We start from the raw sequence: 19328 nt of genomic DNA, 5'->3' as shown, positions 1-19328 counted from the left end.
AGATAGACTTCACATAATATTTTGAAATCTCCAATCCATGTATAAAGACCCATGCCTAATTTCTTCATAACAGTTGAGTTGAGACGCATCTAGTTATCTATAATAATGAAACAACATAGCTGCTCAACTATAAGTTACTATAGTTGAGTTCAGATATCAGAATGCCTGCTGCCAGGAGCCAGGATGAAATGCAGTTTAACCAACGAAATGGGAGCTGGCTATTCCTTTTGATATATATTTCTAAAAAGAAAAGGTGAAGAGCAAAAAGTAGATATTCATGCCAATGTGTTTAATTTTTCCACACTGTAGGTCATTGCAAGTATTTAGAATCTCTACAAGCTTCTACACAATCTGATCAACAGCCTTTTTCACCTGACTTGCATAAGCTTGATTGTGTATTTTAATGTTGAAAAAAATTTGTATGTGCATTTGGTGTGCTTAATTTTGCTGTACAGATTCTATTTTTATACTTCTTATCTATAATGAACATGAAATAGCAAGACACCAAGGCCCAAATACCCAAACATTTTGTGCTGGGTTTGTGTCACAAAAGTCACGCAAACCTGTGAAAAATGTTTTTTTATTTACTTTCTAGCTCACAACATGAGTTCCATCAAAGAAATGCAAAGAACCCCTTTGCTTTGCATTACTCTGCAAAGGAGGGTGTTGCACGGGTTGCAGGCATTAAAAAAAAATATTTTTTTATTTCTGTTCCCACTTCGCATGTGTACTGCACTGCAAAGGGAGCATTGCAAAGGTTGTAAATGGGCATTCCCGTGCAACCACCCATGTTTTTTTACGTAAAATCTTATCTACTTAAAATAGTAGACAGAGTTTTGGGTCAAAAAATGCCACTTTGAATCAGGGGTTGCAAAGGAGAAATGTTTTTATTTCTCCTAACGTTTTTTTACTTTGCAGGCGTTTTAAAGTTAGTCTAAGCACAGTATGTTCTACTAAAAAATTGGCCTTCCAATACAAAACCTAAGCAAAACTCACGCAGACTCCCTTGCACAGTGGTGCAAAGGTGTGTGCATGGCACTCAGCTGCCTGACTCCTCTCCTTGCCATGCGAAACTGTGCAGCAACTTTTGTTGCTGTGCTGCATTGTGTAACACTTTTTATAATCCGGACCCCAGGTTTTAAGGGGTTTATGGGAAGGGGGGATGTTATGCTTGTGCTTCGGCTTTGTTCCTCTAAGTGGTCTGGGAACTCCTTGGTGACTTATAATGTGCGGCAGGGGAAACTTTATCCCATTTACAACACTACAAGGTGGTTTAACAATGCCTCCAAAATACGTATGGGGTCTGGATGATAGATAGTGGGCTCCATATACCAAAATGGACATTCTGATGCACATCAACAGTGGATTTCATGTATAGTGCATGCAAGTGCTGCTAAGTCTTTCTCACACCCTCTGCAACACATATGTACAGCTGCACTCCATGTGACATGTGCCCACTACGTCATCATAGTTTATTTTTTATTTTTTATAATTTTTTAACTTTTGCAGTTTTATATTGTGCAAACTCAACCAGGAGGTGTTGGAGCGCTTCACATGAGCATCAATTACATTAAAAAAGTCACATTTATTTTTATTTTAGGCACACAGAGGTTACGGGATTTGCTTAGAATGAGCCGATGCCGAGACTCACTTCTGGTTCCCCAGGTCCAAAGTCGGAAGCACATCCTCTCCTATCATACCTCACAATCTTCACCTAACATGTCCAACAAAGGCCAAACCACACAACCACCCTTGCAACAATGCACCAAGCAGTTGTTACAAATTGGTGCGCTTCAAAATCCTTGTCTCTGGTATTAAACTGTATATCAATAATGAAACCCGACCACCCAGAAACGTGATTTAGGCCTTGCAATGGACAGGCTTGGTGCTATCTAAAAAAAAAAAACTGTACAGTTCAATACATTTGTTTTCCAAAGTCCAATCTACATTTTATGAATTCTAACATTATGTCCCAAGCTCTGACTGCATTTATGCTTTCATTTATCTTGTTTCTAGGTCCAATCATATTTAATGCTCATATTTAATGTAGCCCTGCATTGAGTTTTTGATACCAATCTGCAGTTCATGCATTCATGAAAGGGCTTTCCAGATCCCGCCTACGTTTCATGCACACCTGCATTTTTATTTTGAGCTACAATACCAATATTAACTTCTTACTCTAGTCCAGATTGCATGTATTATACTTGTGAATAGTACAGTTCCCTGCCACTTTCTGAAGTAACAATCATGATCAGGGACGAGTGTGGGGGCCTGAGCCAAACATTTTTGGGGTCCCTGTTCAGAACAGCTTTGAATTATGATCCCTTTTAGAGCTCTTTCATGCACTCTTTGGCCAGGACACTGACAGTGCACAGACACATGTTTCCTAATTCTAAATGTGTTTAATCTAATAGTGATGTCTTTTCAATAGTGTAATACAGTATCAGGTTACTAATATGACTGCAAATAATCTCTGTGACCCCCTCCCATTTCTCATCTATGCATGGTGTTGAAAAACATAAATACAACATTTATCTGCAAAATGTTGTAATAAACTCTCATACATTACCTATATTAAAAATACATTCAAAGAAAACAGTTTTTAAAGCAATCTATGTTTAAGACGCATTTATTTCTCATCCCCTCAGGACAGGCCTGTCTGCAGGACAGAGCTGTCTTTATCAGAGGGCCCCCTGAAAAGCTGGGGCCCTAGGCCAGGACCCACTATGTCTATGCCTTAAAATGTCTCTGATCATTATATTCTGAAATAGGAGTGTTTAAATGGAAGAGCAAGATGGAGTTGTCTATCGTCTTAAAAAAGAATACTAAGCGTTTCACTTACGAAACATTTATTCTTAACTGGAGCACACTTTAGCTTAATGCCTGGATGCGACTGAGCATTTCTTTAAAAATCTCATTGTCACTGCCAAAAATGTTTGGGGGTGCCAAGCATCAAGATGGGAGTGCTCCCCTTTTGGCCCCCTGTGGCTATGGACCTGTGTTCAAAAACACATTTTTGATTTCACTGCCTTCTCAAGCCAGAGGGCTAAACTCGCAACGTTCTGCTCTGGAGTACCTTAGTCGATGCTCTACGCATTCTAGGATATCAATTTTGAAACTGTAAGCTAAAATTTGTTGGGGACATGATTTGAAGGTACTATGAATTTCTTAAGGTTGCACTTGAGTGCATCATGTGTGAATTCTATTTGGTATTGAGTATCTCAAGGATAATAAAAGCCCAAATGCAAATCCTTATGTTTAATGTGACATAATCTTGGGGAGCTATGGACAAAATCAAATGTACTCCAGGGTCAGTTTTGTAAACCTTCTCATCCCCTTTTAGTTTAGGTCTTGGGTACTTATTGATAAACGCCAAGATTGTATGGATAGCCAGTGAAAAATGCAAATAATTCCTGCTGTCCTATCTTGTATAGAAATGTATCTCAGGAGAGCTCATTATGGAGATGCTGAGTGTGCAAGTGGAGTTCAGCTACTCAGCCTGTCAGCGAGCGCACCTTGCTGTGATGGTGATGCTCGACACGCTCATAGAAGATCCGGCGGATCCCAGGGCCTGATGCAAGAGCTGCAGCTTGCACCAAGATCTCACTGCCATATTGAAAACATCCCCGGGAACTGGGACATATGCTTGTGAATTGGCCATCAATGCTCTAATGTCTAAACATATCACATACAAAGGAAAGTGGAGAAATAATACTATCACAGCCTGTTGGGAAGCTGATGTAGTAATTATCATACTCTTACATTACAAATGGCTCATTTCAACATGGATGGGGTCATGTTTGCGCATTGTGATTCTACCTTACTACACAAATTTAACCATTTCTGTCTAAGTTTTTGCATTTAATGGCCAGGGAACATTTTAACTATGCATTAGTCTGCTTGCCATCCAATATATTCAACATACTTTACGCCACACAGCAAGACCCAGAGAATGACTGCTGAGACTAGCAACAGCCATTGACAATGAGCAATAACAAAGCCAATATATCTGCCTTGCATTTTGAGACCTGATGAAAAAATTAAAGGTCTTGTTGTAAAAAACAAAACTAAAAACAATTGCTTTCTGTATATGATGCATCAATGAAAAACGTATTGTGTTATGATTCTGTGTACTTCAAGATATAAAATAGATCCTCTTGTATTGCAGTGCAAGCACTCCATATCAGGTGGAATGATACCCTGACCAGCCAATAGCAGGATGTGAGAGACATCCTCCCCAGGGCAGAACAAGTACCATAACCAGCCAATAGCAGGATGTGAGAGACACATCCTCCCCAGAGCAGAACAAGTACCATAACCAGCCAATAGCAGGATGTGAGAGACACATCCTCCCCAGAGCAGAACAAACGTCCCCTTCTATGTAGATTTTAAAGAATCAGTAACAATACGTCATTCAGACAACTTCACCGTCACACCAGACCTAAATAGGTACACATTTATCAACAAAGCCAAAACCCATGTAGAACATAATAATCCCTTTTATCACCAAAGTAATACATGAGCATTTCCTGCCGACATTAAAAAAACATACATTCAGACAAACGCCCGGATGATTAGCAAATCATTGCAATGCAGCCTTCATTAGTGTAACAAATAAATTGTTATAAAACCATATTATGTCCTTCAGACAAGCAGGGCTCCTTAATTGAAACCATAAATTATACTGTGCTTCTTAATATGCTCTCCACAGCATAGATCACTGGAGAATATCCCATTCCCCCAGGCAGCCTCATATTTCAGAAGGCTTAACTGCACAGGCACGGTGGCTCCCAGTCGCTGTCTAGGCTGAATTTTACGCGAAAGGATTATAAAGCATGCTTCCTTGTTGCACCATCTGCTTTATGTATGCACCGTTGTATGGTGTGGATGCCATCATTTCATTACCATACACCACAAAATTAGCAGCAATATAAATTTTGACCTTTCTTCAATGCACTGGGTCTCTTCCCCTGACACATGTTGGCAGCCATTTTCTCCTACACGCATAGTCTCTGCTGGCTGGCGCGCTACATGGTAATCACAGGTTTTAGAGGTAATCTGCAGCAAGTCTTTCGATACTTCCATGCAGTATGCCTCTTGCAGCCCTACCACCTCTTGCTAGTAGAGTGCGGCTGGTTGCTCTCTGTTGTGGTACATCCCCAAGACAAGCATTGGATCCAATGGTGGACACAGGTTCTGACCATGACCAGTATCTGCACTGAAGATCACCCCAGTGTTCTGGAAGAAACTCACAGCCCACCTCATATAATCCACGTCAATAAGAGCTGGTGGGGATCAAGACATAGGGCAGTGATATAATCTTCCATTGATTCATTCGTTCATAGTCAAGCCCTGATTTCAGCCTTCATCATCATTGTCTTATCATAAAGGCTGCACTTAGAGATGATGATCCTTTTATAGAATAACACAGATAATCTGATTCTGAGCGCTCCCTCAATTTGCAGACAGCGCTCCTGAGCCGCAGGCATCGCTTGCTCGCGGACTGTACAATCAACCCTGACCCCGTACCTGCTGAGCAATAAATATGTGTTTACCAGAGGATGCGCTACTGATTGCTCCCTTTCAACCCCTAATGACATCATGGATAGGCCAATCAGACAATTATCACTACCAATCAGCTGGAGAGCCCAGGTCTTTACAACGCCACCTAGGAAACACGCACTACCAGGAAAGCATGGGGCGCTTAACACAAAACCTAAATAAGTTAATTTCATCTTAAACCCTCATTCTTTGGACGCATGTTAAATCTTAGGATAGCATTTGGGTGTTCCCTTGTGCTGCATCAATGTTTTTCCTTGCTCACTCCACGTAATTCCCTTACTGTGGGCGGCTTCCATATACAAGCAACACGAGGGCCTGAGAGACAACAAAGGTTACAAAGCACTGAACTGTCAGATTGACAGCTGTTGCATCCATTTGCTTCCTAAAGCGTCCTGCAGACCTGTTAGACCTTTTCTCCAGTCCTTGCAGTCACAAGAACAGTCTTGCAGTAATCTAAATGAGGCTACAGGTGTTTCCCACCAACCAGGGCAGATGGGCCCATATTTATAATTTTTTAGCACCGCATTTGCATAATTTTTTTGACGCAAAAGCGGCGCAAAAAAAGTATAAATATGGGCCGCAGTATCTTTTGTGCCTCACAAAGATGGCACGCGTAAAGGACTCAGTTAAAGGTACAATGCTGCACAATCAGCGCAGTACTAATACATATGTGAATATCCAGCTATTTTTGCTATAAAACATAAAAGAACAATACTTTAATAATACTTCAACATATGTTCATGTTTGAGGAGTAAATAGGGCTGCCAAAAAGTGAAAATCGCATAAATCAAATAACTGAAAACACAACATAAAGGAATGGAGATAAGTCACTGGGCATCCAGGTTCAGCAAAATATATAGTATTTGCAATCACTAAATGGTCGTGAACTCTCTGCTGCTTGTAATGCTGGGAGAATATGTGAAATTATGATCCCCCTTCCAAAATGTAGTAATTCTTGAAAAACGGTTTAAGGCCACTGCCTGTGAACCCCAGTAATCTTACAAAACAATTCAACCTAAAACAACAAAGTCGCTCTGAGATATCTAGTTTGAAAGCAAACTGAGTGCTGAACCCAAAGGGTGGCTCCGGGACATTTCTTACACCATCTGGCATGCGATGGAACCGTGCTCACACCACGAATGGACTCTAGTGAATACCTGGAAATTGCAATTGAGGGACTCCCAGAAAGTTGTACACAAGCTACAAACCAAATGTTGCTATGGGGAAGTGTGTTGACCAGGAGGTCACCATGCAGCTCGCCTGCACTTGAGGACAGCTGGCTCTTGCTCATAGATATGAAATGTTAGGTGCAGAAGTCAGTCATGAAATGGGAACGAGGGGTGCAAAAAGCAATCATTGGCGGGCAACTAGACCAAGGAGAGAAGGAGGGAAGGGTGCAGAGTTAGGGGTCATGGAGGAGTAAGGATGTTGCAGGGGTCATAGAGGCGTAAGGATGTTGCAGGGGCCATGGAGGCGTAAGGATGTTGCAGGGGTCATGGAGGAGTAAGGATGTTGCAGGGGTCATGGAGGAGTAAGGATATTGCAGGGGTAATGGAGACGTAAGGATGTTGCAGGGGTCATGAAGGCGTAAGGATTTTGCAGGAGTCATGGAGGAGTATGGATGTTGCAGGGGTCATGGAGGCGTAAGGAAGTTGCAGGAGTCATGGAGGAGTATGGATGTTGCAGGGGTCATTAAAGATAGCTGAGAAGGTCAAGGTGCTGGGAGAATAATGGAAGCAGAGATTAGAGGCTTCAAGGAGTAGGGAATGGTGTAAAGTTAAGTGCTATTAGCAGGTATGCACGAGTGCATGATTAAGACGATTGGGGTGAAGGAACAGTGCATCAAATACATGTCTACAGTTCCGCTTGTAGTGGATTCAATGAATATTTTCTGTAATGTAGTATATTAGCGGATAACATCGCTTATATGGTAGACTTCTTTTTCTAGATATTCTTGTAACCTGCAGATCACAAGTTGAAATACTGGCAAGGCAAGTTTTGCATTTCTTCCCTTTTTCAGTAGTTAAGAGTTGGGTAATAAAAGCACCTATTAATTAAGTCAAGAATTAAGCAATTTGTGAAATTAATTTTAAAACTGGCCAATTATTATAATTTGACATGATAATGCACCTGCAGCTTGGAATGTCTCAGGAAGAGACTGGCACCTGCTGGCGAGCCATGGATAGCACTGAAATACTGTGAGGATGGAGCCAGCACTCTGCCCTACATGCCGGTAGGTGGAACGAAAATATATAACCTCACAAGCAGCAATTACGTGGTATCAATTGAGTCTGCCATCTCCAGTTTCATGTCTCCCCTCAAGCACAATATTGAGTACAGACTTTTGTCCAGAATGCACGCCTCATCCTGGAAGGGGGTCAGATTCGGAGAAGGAGGCAACAGAAACAAATAATGAATTTTCCGTTTCTGCCACCACTGATTGTGAATCCTTGACATGCTGTTCTTGGTAATTCCATGCACCTCAATGCTGGACCACTGTTGAATATCTCAGAACTGGGCGGTAAAGTTCATGATCAACTTACCTTTCCTTCCGACAGCACCTCTGGTTTCTTTCCCTGGTCTCCGTGGGGCTGTTCAATGTATGGACTGCTACCAACGCTCTGCGGGCGAGAAGACCCTAGAGTGGACAAGAAGAGAGACAAAGACATCTTGGTCACAAGTCTGGTGGCACTGTCTGATGGTGCTGGTGGTAATGGAACACCTTAGCCAACAAAGCCGAAAAGAGCTGATCAACCGCTTGGTGTGATATAGTGTCGGCACAACAACGTCAACTGCTGCAACTTCAGTGACCACGCGTCCATTACCTCCATTTTGTGGTTGTTGTTTGAATCTACGGCTTCCTGTTGTTTTGCAAGTGCTGCAATTCCACACAATTACCTCCGGGTGCACAGCGAGCCTCCGGCTGCACAATAGCCCAGTCAGCATGTTTTCAACTACTTACAAAAAACAGAGTGACCACTTTGCTGAAAACTTAACAACCCGACCTGAGACACGTGAAAAGAATCATAGGGCAGTGCAATCTGGGGAAAAGGTTTAGGGAGAAAATCAAGTACTTGAATTTTAAGTTCAGATTTCCGATAATTCGGGCAAAAATTGCTTCAAAATTTGAGAATGTCTCGCACAGGAAATTAGGTTAAGCTGATGTACAATTAAATCCTGCACTGTGGTGGGATTCTAAATGGGCAACAAACAAGATATTCAAAACATGTTGACTATCTGCAGTGTTGCAAATAGATATTTTTATTTTCTCTTTCTCAAACATTGAGGGGCTTATTTATGAGGCCCTGTGAGCCAGCGGTGTGTCACTTTTTGGATGCTCCTGTGGAGCCACTGGAGTGCCATATCTACAAGGCCACGTAAAGTCACCCTGTATGGCTTTCATTGCCTTGTAGATATGGAATAAGGCAGCGAAGCTCAAGTCTCCGAGTTGCCTCATACTGCGATAGGGAGGCGTGCCATTGGCGTTATGGTAGGTGTTCCCACGCAACACCCATGGCATTTGATATATTCCATTATTTACAAGATTTTGTGAACCTGGCAATGCATCAAAAGCCTATGCCTCCCCAGCGGAGGCATAAGGGAGGCACAACAAGGAGAAAAAACGTTATTACTCTACGTTTTCCTCTTTAAAGGCAGAAATTGACTCCATTGATTTTTTTTGTGCAGGCAGGTATCCCTTCCTGCACAAAAACAATCACCCCTACAATGCAGACACCCTTGAACCATGGTGCAAGGGAGTCTGTGTTGGTGCATGGCAGCCCACTGTGCGCAAGAACAGGGGGAAGAACAGGAATGCATCGTATCTCATAGATACATCGCATTCCTGCCCTTTTCCTTTGGTGCAGGACAGCGTAGCAGGAATTCTTGTGGTGCTGCCCTGCTCCGAAACCTCTTAAATGCGGCCCTCAATATTTAAAAATATGTTTAGCTCCACTTTAAACACACCGGCTCTGTTTGTCACATTGATCAACAATACTAGTCTGAATCAAAGCACAACTTTCACTCCAGGGTCAAAACTCCCATCTAAAATTTTGCTCCTGAAATGCCCGCCTGGTAATGGGAAAAAGGAAAGCAGATGAACAGCAATTAGAGAAAACTGTATCTTCATGCTGAGCACAAGGTTCAGTTCTCAGTTATCCCCTGGTATGTTATGGTGGCATTCCTGTCAATCAGTTCCATAGTCCTACATGACTAAGGAGACAGGGATGCAGACATGCGCACACCTACCCACCACATCGTACAAAAAAACAAGGATCTCCGTACAATACTGAACCAGTAGATGCTCAAAGTCCATTAATTCACCTGACCTGTTGGGCCAGCAGAAAACATTCTCCTGAGGCAGACCCCCACGTAACAAGTACTGTGACATGAAATTATAAAACATCACCTAAAGTGCAGGACTTGATGGGTGGAAATGCTTGAATTATTCTGAACCACTGGGTGGGACTGATATGCCAGACATTTCGTTTATTATTTTCTATTTACGGTTCCCCATGCCTCACTACTTCTCCTTGATGAGCCCCAATAGGCTGCTTGTGTTCCAGTATATAGGGGTCTTGGCGTAGCAGTTCGTGCTCGACAACCGTGAGGCGTGAAGGATGGTTTGTACAAGGTTGGGCCCCGCCTGCAGCGGCACAGTCAGCAGAACATGATGGACTGGAATGGGGCTCTGGGTAATTAACAATTGCTGGGAATAACAGAAGTATGACATTCATCACTTTTTATTCTTCTCAATGATAAACCATCACTGATGCTGCTCGTAAATTACATTGGGGATTCATCATCACTGGAACATCTGGTAGTACAGTGTACACCAAAGGGCAATTTTTCTTTCTGTCAACAGACCTTTTCCCTCCAGTCAAACAAAAACGTTATAGCCCATTTTGTAACCATAATTGATTTTGTCCACATTATCGCAATGGGAATCATCATAGAGGGCAGTTTTAACTTACGACTTGAACAGAACACTCCAGCTGCAGTCCTCATAGACGTACTCGTGGCCTAAGTGGAAGGGCTGTGCCTTTGAAGGATGTTCAGGACTTTGTTTTTACTCTACTCAAATGTTTCTGTGCTTTTAAGATAACCCACATTCAAGTAAGTCATTTTAACACAAGTGAACCAAGCTGTTGGCCCTCAATTATCCTGATGTCCCATGAGAAGCAAACATAGCAAAGGTGTTCATCACCTCTGCTGGATGTTGTTTTAATGTCTGGTTTGACAGAGCAGATGTCTGCATGACCATTTTGTAATGATTCTTTAAGATATTCATGGAGTGTGCTTCGGCTCTACACCAGGGAATTATTTCCATCACCTCTCATGCTAGTAGTGGCTGCTTGATCTATCCAAGTGTCTCCTAAGGAGCGTTTGCACTGCAATGCATGAGGGACTGTTTTGCATCTCAAACTAATCACATTAAATTATTTAATCTATATATGGATGGTATACAGCAAATAATATTTTGTTGATTTTTCACTGCAGTAGGCTTTTGTATGTTTTAGTTCTCACTAGTGTGCATGTTTTTTTAAAAACTTGTTTGTCTTGTACATTGTTGTTAATCCTCAGTGTCTTTCCAATTGACTGTCCATTGATCTTTATTTCCTGTTGTTTCTCCCCTGCATGATTGCTCCCGCTGTGTTCTCCATCCGTTTGTTTCCTCTTTGTGTCTTTCCAATTTACTTATCAGTTATGTTCAGTTTCTGTTGCTTAGAAACAAGACACCTTGAAACATAACTTAGTCACCCTGATTGTAGAGGAAGGGATTCATTCACATGAAAAAGTATAGATAAAAACAGGAAAACATGTGAAATGCACATTTCCTCAAATAATAAACCTGTAAACTGATTGCTTGTGGATACACCGTAGACACAGACTTAGGGGAAACCGCTGCACGCCTGGAAACCTATTCTTCTTGTACTTATCTGGTCATACATCTGGGGACATTTACCAAACCTTACAAAATTGACTAAATCTAGAAAATATATAGGTGAAAGCTTATGACTCCTAGATTACTTATTATTTTTATGTAGCTCATAGAAAACTCTGATTGTAAACACACTTACACTACAGTACAGCTTCAGACAGAAATGAACCAGAGATAACAATCTCAGCTGCAAACAAACTAGGGGGTCTACTCAAAACAACCAGAAACGACTGTGCTGCTTGTCATTATTGACAAATTCATTATGCCCTCAAATATGGGCCGCCATAACCTACTGATTTTTACCCTATTTCGTAATACATATTTCTTCCATCACCATCATCCTTGACCACGGGGTTCTTCTAGGTCACCTAGAAAAATATGCTGGTGTCAGACAAATCTTTAAACTTAGAGAATTTTACATCTTGGCCTAACTAGTTGATGAGATTGTGGGACGTAGTCTTGTCTGCATAATTGGCTGATCTTAACAGCTGCCACTCTGCTTGAAACAATCTCCACTCTGCAACACTAAATGCTTTTTTCAATTTTCTCTTTCATGGATTTTGGTTACTGCTGTTCTCTCTCCTATTGTCTCTGTATCTATGTTTTGGCTGTGCCTCACTGTGCCTGTGATATTGCAATAATTGTTAGATGACTCTTTCTCTTGGTTTCTTCTCTTTGAAAATAGAATAGCTGTTATATTTTTTCAAAGGACTACCTTCTTAGGTGTTGTTGTGGAATGTCCCTTATTAGCTTGGAATTTTTTTCCCCTTCTAGTTTCCGGACGGTTGAAATCTGCGCTTGTTGTATTTTGAACATACTTTCAGACACCCAGGTGCTCATTACGACTTTGGGGGTGTTTGTGAAAGACCGCTGAAGTCACGGGTGCCAAAAGACCGTTATTGCTGGAGGTCTGAAGACCTCCCTATTATGATGTTGTGCCGATTTCTGCCTGATTTCGGGTGTAAATCTGACACCGTCGGCTTGGCCAATGCTGTAATAGAGGTGCTTTCCACTGCCGGCACCGCCACATCAACAGGACGTAATACGGCTCAGAGGTTTCCTGCACAGTGGTGTGGTGCCTGTGGTGGAAAGCGCCGGGACCCATTGCCTCCCGGATGGGGGTGGTGGTGGGGGTTGTGTGAATGTGAATGTGTGTGGTGTCTGCATGTGTGTATGAATTCGGGGGGGGGGTGTCCATGTGTGTGTTTGTGAATGCATGTATGCCGAAAGTGGGAGGGGGTATTTTTTTGTGTATGTGTGTGTGTGTGTGTGTGTGTGTGTGCGTGTGTGTGTGCGCGTGTATGTTTTTGTGAATGCGGAGGGGAAGGGGGTTTCAGTTTGAGTGCATGCATACAAGTGTATGTGTCTGTTAGAGTGCATGCATGCGAGTGTATGTGGCTGTTAGAGTGCGTGCATGTGAGTGTATGTGTCTGTTTGAGTGCGAGTGATTTGGTGTATCTGAGTGTGTGTTTGGGTGCAAGTGTGTGGGGGTGCATGTAACCGAATGCGTAGGTGAGTAGGGGTGTGTGAATGTAGGTGTGTGGTCATGTGGGGGTGTGTCTGCCGGCGACAGGAATGGAAATTCCTGTTGTCAGGTGCATGACCACCAGCATTTTCGTGGCAGTGCGACCGCCACGAAAAAGCTGGCGGTCTGCTGAGTCGTAATACTGACGGGGATATTATGGCTATCGCCGGGCCGGAGGTGCTCACCTCCAGCGGCGGTAAGACCGCCACCGCGAGTCTGGCAGTACAAGGACAACCAGACTCATAATGAGGGCCCCAGGGTTGGTGCAATAGTGCTTTTCTTTCACCCCTTCTGGTGACAGTCATACTTGCTAGATTCCTTTCAACCGCCTCAAATTAAATCTCTTTCAAACACAGCTTGTGTTTCCAACCAGTGTGGCCTTGATTGCTGTGTCTGCCTCAGCGGATGGTGGAAACAACTGGTCACTCTGGAGCAGACCCCTATGGGGATGAACTTACCAGCCTTACTGAACTCCCTCACGCGGTACAGATTTAGATCCCGGCACCTCTCTTCACAAGACCCTTAATAGACTTCTTAAGTGTGCTCTAAAATACCTTAAATTAACAACAACAAAAAATATGACTTAGAGTGCCAGTCTGGTGCCAGCTTGTTTGCTCTTCTTTGGACTGACTCTAATCTTGATCTCGCTGGAGGTGCAGTCTCCAGAACTTTTCCCAGCGTTCCAGGCATTATGACATCATAGGATTGAGCTAAACATAGAGAGGGACCAGGTCCAGCATACAAGCTCCATAAGATACTAAGGCCCGTATTTATACTTTTTTAGCGCCGCATTTGCGTCTTTTTTTTACGCAAAATCGGCGCAAACTTACAAAATACAATTGTATTTTGTAAGTTTGCGCCGATTTTGCGTCAAAAAGTGATGCAATTGCGGCGCTAAAAAAGTATAAATACGGGCCTAAGTAGTACAATAAGGATGCCGTTCCTTAGAAGTGAGAAAGGGAAGAGGAAGAGAAAGTAAGTCTAGTCCAGGGGAACTGAGGCAACAGACATGTTGCCTCAGTCCCCCTGGCCTAGACAACATCATAGGATTGAGACCAGAGTCCGTGTTGACGTCACAAGTAGAAAGGGCAGAAATTAAGTAAATTATGAATGACAGCTAGCTAGCTTTAAAAATTATTTAAAATGGCGTTGTGCCAGCGGCACAGTGAACTAGACTTGCATCAAATATTTACTGAACCTCTTTAGCACAGAAAAACCATTTTAAAACTCAAAATGTGCTTTGTGGTACACAAGTCTGCGACCTCATGGATGATGCTCTACATACCCAGCATTAGACAGACCGATATGTAACACTGGGTCAGTGATATCAAATCAATAGCAGGCACTGATTAACTCTAAGTCACCAGAAAGTTCAACTACAACTAATTTAGGGGTTAGCAAGCAAATGGGAAAACCCTGCGAGTCACCAATCCCAAACTAAAAAAACAAACATTGGAAATCCAATAGGTCGGACCTTGCTGTTCTAAGCTAAATGTGTGTGTGTGTGTGTGTATATATATATAACACTTGTGGTACTACATTAAAGCCAAACCTATCATCTTTGCCAATGCTTGCTTTGTTTTAAGCAGCCGGATTATGTGACCTTCTGCAAGGGTGTGTCAATGGGAAACCATATGTAACGTACGCTGATTTTGTGTATTTTCGAGATGTAACATAGAGCCTCATGCATTCCTGTGCAGGCACCCAGTAGGAAGCAGAAAGTTGCATCAAACAGCCGAGAACATGAGATGAAAAATAAATACTTTTACTGCTGGGGCCAAATCCAACTATGTATAGTTTAAATAATTTATAACAATAGGTCATGCATTTCAAGCCAGATCTAAAAAAAAAAAACCTAAGCATTCCAGCTACATCAATAAAACAGTTATCCAACCACTTTACATTAACACCTGCGATCCTCCTGCAACTGAATCCAAGTGTGTGCACAGAAATTCTGAAAACATGGGTTAAAGTATGAAGGCATCCGCCATAGACAATCCTCAAACTTAAAACAAAAATAAATTGTAATCACCAATGCCTTTGTGCTGTGGGGTAATCGCTAGCCCATTCAGCTAAAAGTACATTTAAAAAAAATAAAAGGTCAATACCTCTTTTACCAAGAAAATGAAACACTGCCAATGGTCATGATCAGAGGATGAGAATTGATATAACAAGTGAAGAACCACATCACAAGTTGTACTGTGGTTCCTGCTTGACCTTAAGATGCTCGAGAACATCATATAGGCTTAGCACCTGCCATTGAAGGCCCGCTCTAGCATTAAAGGCCCGAGCTTTTGGCTCGGGCCTTTAACAAGGGAGCGGGCCTTTAATTGCAGGTAGAGCCCGCTCCGGCGGTCTATAAGGCTATTAGAACATTCTGCCACTAGAGGGCAGAATGTTCTAATAAATAAAACAAAGTCCTCACAGAGCCTGAGGGGATTAAAATCCACTCGGGCTCTGTGAGGCCTTTGTTATCAGCACGTTGCTGTGAACAAAGACAACGTTGGAATGTTGATGCACTGGGCTTTTACCAGCAAGTAAAAGCCCTGAGCACTCCATTGTCTCCAATGGAGCTCCCAACATTCCATTGTTCTAATTGCAGTTAAAGACCATAGTTCAGTGTCCACTTTAGGATGCAGGGCCAGAAGTCGTTCACAGGCTTTTTCACAGGTACTGAGGATAGGCACAGAGTCGGATTAACTGCCAAATGTTGGGTTGCCGAGTACCAAGGCTGTCTAATCTTTGTTTGACCTCATGCCACTTTCACCCACCAATATACTCTATTTCATACTTCCGTAGGTATCTTTTCCTCCATGCTTTCTCCCTTTGGCTGTGTATTTTTGTCTTTCTCTTCCTCCTTTCCCCCTCTGCTGCTTTTCTCTTTCTTCTTCTGGAGCAAAGTCTGGAGAGTAAAAGTAAGCCCCAGTACCCAATTAAAAGTTCGGGTGGGCTTTACATGCAACCACTGGCTCCAATTAAGAACAGGTGCCACACACATCTGCAGAACCAAAGTCTGCAGTCAGTGGACCATGAATGCTCAAGGTTATGTAAAGATCATGGCATTAGCTATTCATAAATCAATCTCATGCTCTTTTACTCTGAACTAAATGCTCAACACACTCCGGATCCATTGGCTGCACATGAGTTTCCTGCATTGGTTCAGGAGGGCCGAGTCACGATAGATTTTTCAGGATAACCCATAAATATGTAAGTTGGGGCAGATGTAGCAAAGGGTTTTACCTATTCGGTGTCAATGGGGAAATGTGTTCGTACATATGACCCTTAGTTACACTGAGTTTGAATGTATGCAAATCGATCTTATGTAGATATTCAGTAAAGCAGGCATGGATCCGGCAAACCAGGATCTATGGTGGAAGCCAAGACCATGGACAAAGGTCACTGACCACGTGAGTGCTTTCTTTCACTCCTGGTGTTAGTCGTACTTAATAGATTCCTTCTAGAAACACTAAATTACATCTTTTTCAAAACCAGCTTGTGTATCTCACCAGCATGGGTTTGATTTCAGAGTTTGTCTCAAAGGGAGTGGTGTAAACAACTGGTCACTCTAGAACCACACTCCTGTGGGGAAACACACTGTGCAGATTTAGGTACTGCTACCACAGTCAAAGACTGATGTAATACTTTCTTAGAAAATAATTATGGTTTGCCATGGTACAACAATACATTACCGAGGGGATTCACCCATAAATTACTTGTCTAGGGTCGGAAAGGGTCTCTCTGGCCCATACATACCAAGCCATGCGATAAAACTGCAATCAAAGATATATTTGGGTATAACAAAAAAACCTTAAAAGTCACATGGCTTGTCGCGCAAGAAAGCTATGTAATCATATCTCACCCCACCACGCTTCTCTTGAAATCGTGAATGACATCACAAATGACATGACTGATGCCATCACCTATGACATCACTATTGGTATCATACCACTTTAGTTTAAATCTGATGCAAACAGTAATGTTACCAATTATGTTGTGATGTTACCAATTATGTCTGCGATATCGTGTGGGAGGCCATGAGGGACACAAAGGAGTTAAGCTTGCATGCCTAACTTCAACAGAGGGATTTCATTACCTCTCATATAACACAAACACTTTTTTAACTATCATTTTTATAGCATATGTATTCAAAATTGAGAGCCTAGCAATTTTTATAATATGGAAAATTTCACTGCAAAATATGACTTAAGATATTTCAGAGAGAATATACACATTTGTCCTACAGTATATACCAATCTTGGGTTGCCATCTTAAATAGAAAGTCTGTTTTAAGAAAGTTAAGTTCTAAGGAAATTTCATGTGGAAGTAAGAAAAAATAAGCTGGCTGATCCGATGGACATAATTTGGGAGAGGGGTTTCTCACGGGGCCTTTGAATCTGGAGTAGTCACTGCCCTATACCACACAAATTCACCACTGAAACAGCGGTTTAGGCAGACATGTAGCATCTGCGTATATTTACAAAAGGATGTGGAATTACGGGTCAAATATTTAGGATTTGATCACACTTTCATTTCTCTACCATTACTTCCATGTTGAAATGAGATAGATAAAGGTGGTGTAAAAATTGTATAAATACATAAATAAATACATTTAATAAAGCATCAGGGGGCATATGTATTACTGGTCAATTAGGGGAATTAAGAGATGTTTCAAGTAACAGTTAATTGTATTTGCTTAAAACCCTTTCCTTTGGCACCTGACATGTGACTGACTCTTATCCTACTTGGTTTTAAAAGACACTGTCATAGGCATATCCGCTTGTGCTCTTAAAGAAAAGTGGAGCATGGTGGAAATTAATAAATTCTGTAACGGTTTAGAAATTGCAACACTGAACTTCCAAAAAAGAAAAAAATAGACCATAGAATAAATACTGAGCAGAACACAACCCAAAAAAACCCCCACAGAAATTCCTTCTTTTCATCACATTATTCCAGATGATTTAATATGACTGCAGTGTTTTTTTGGAAGCCTGCAGACACTTTCCTTGAGTTCAGTGACATCATGGACACTTCAAGGTAAACATCATGGGTAGGATGTGACAAAACCACAGAACAGAGCCTTCCTAGTAAGGCATCAATCCAGTTTCTTGTCCAGTATTAGCCATGTATACTACTACGGATGGTTGGCCAGCCAGAGAAGGACTTTTTCCCTTTGAGTAAATAAGATTGAACCTTAGAGTAAGGTTCAAGCTCGCCACACAACAAAATGTCAAGGCGAGTTTCTGAAGACTTTCTCTGGGTTACAGGATATTCACTTTACATTTATCCTGACTTTCAACCCAAAAGCACGGGAATGTTAGAATATCAACTACAAAATATTTTGCTCAATATTGACAATCACAACATCGGGAAAGTAGGTATATTAGTGCCTGTATATATTTACTCCACAGCTATAAGATGTGTTTCATCAAGGCACATATCCGTGGACCTATACGTAGCTGTATACACTTACCTTCATGTTATTTTGGTACTGAATATTCGGGTTGTGATATTTTTGCATTTTAATATTCAAAGCTCAGTATTCTGTACCATACCATGCTAAGCACAATGAACTTTGCTAGTAGCATGTGACAAATTACACATAGGCTTTCCTGCTACTATGGGTATCTCTCACCTACCACATCTCAGCAGGGGATGCTACTTACCTAAATGGGCATTTTGTAATAAATTGGTATTCAAGTATCCCCAGTACTGCAATGCAGTTCAGTATAAAGTTTGAACCAGTCTATTATGCCACCCTCTACACGCCGTTGATGTGGACCAATGTGCTAGTTCTGTTGTGACATCGACTGTACTCATATCCTGTTGCAGTTGGAAGAGGAAGGTTCCCAGGTCAATCAATTTCAAGTCAAACATCTTGATGGGACCGTCTCCTGTTTGGTGATGGACAGACCAAACCAGTGTCTTCCTTTTGGTATCACAACAATAAAAGACGGACCACAATGTTCATTTCCACAAAGCCCAGAAGTCACCAAAGAAAAGGAGGGTTTGAGGAGGTCCATATTGATGTACAAAGTAACACAGACATCCAGGTAGCTGTGGAAAACATGTGCAAGGCCAGAGGTTTCCAGCTTTGAGACCATAAAATATAAACACCTTCTAGAGATTAACACTGACCCAAAATGGCCCTTAAATAGGATTATTAATACTCACCTGGCACTTCATAATTAAACAATACATGAACATTTCTGGAAACATGCAGCAAAAAATAGTTTGACTAGATCTCATCCATATGAGTTATTTTTTTTGTCACAATTGGGAAAAAAGAAACTCACAATCAAG

General features: G+C 41.8%; 1 protein-coding gene across 2 annotated transcripts in view; it reads right to left on the bottom strand.

The window, feature by feature from the left end:
- The window catches only part of CASKIN1 (CASK interacting protein 1), a 579616-nt gene that overhangs the window by 51826 nt on the left and 508462 nt on the right, over positions 1-19328 (bottom strand). For both annotated transcript variants that reach the window (XM_069209731.1, XM_069209732.1), the window contains one exon: positions 8106-8200. In XM_069209731.1, the coding sequence (XP_069065832.1) occupies positions 8106-8200 (95 nt within the window). The remainder of the gene's footprint in view (positions 1-8105; positions 8201-19328) is intronic.

Source organism: Pleurodeles waltl, chromosome 10 (assembly GCF_031143425.1).
Source record: "Pleurodeles waltl isolate 20211129_DDA chromosome 10, aPleWal1.hap1.20221129, whole genome shotgun sequence".
NCBI classification, from domain to species: domain Eukaryota; kingdom Metazoa; phylum Chordata; class Amphibia; order Caudata; family Salamandridae; genus Pleurodeles; species Pleurodeles waltl.
Note: the sequence above shows the minus strand (reverse complement) of the source record. Positions and strands in the feature narration are given on the sequence as shown.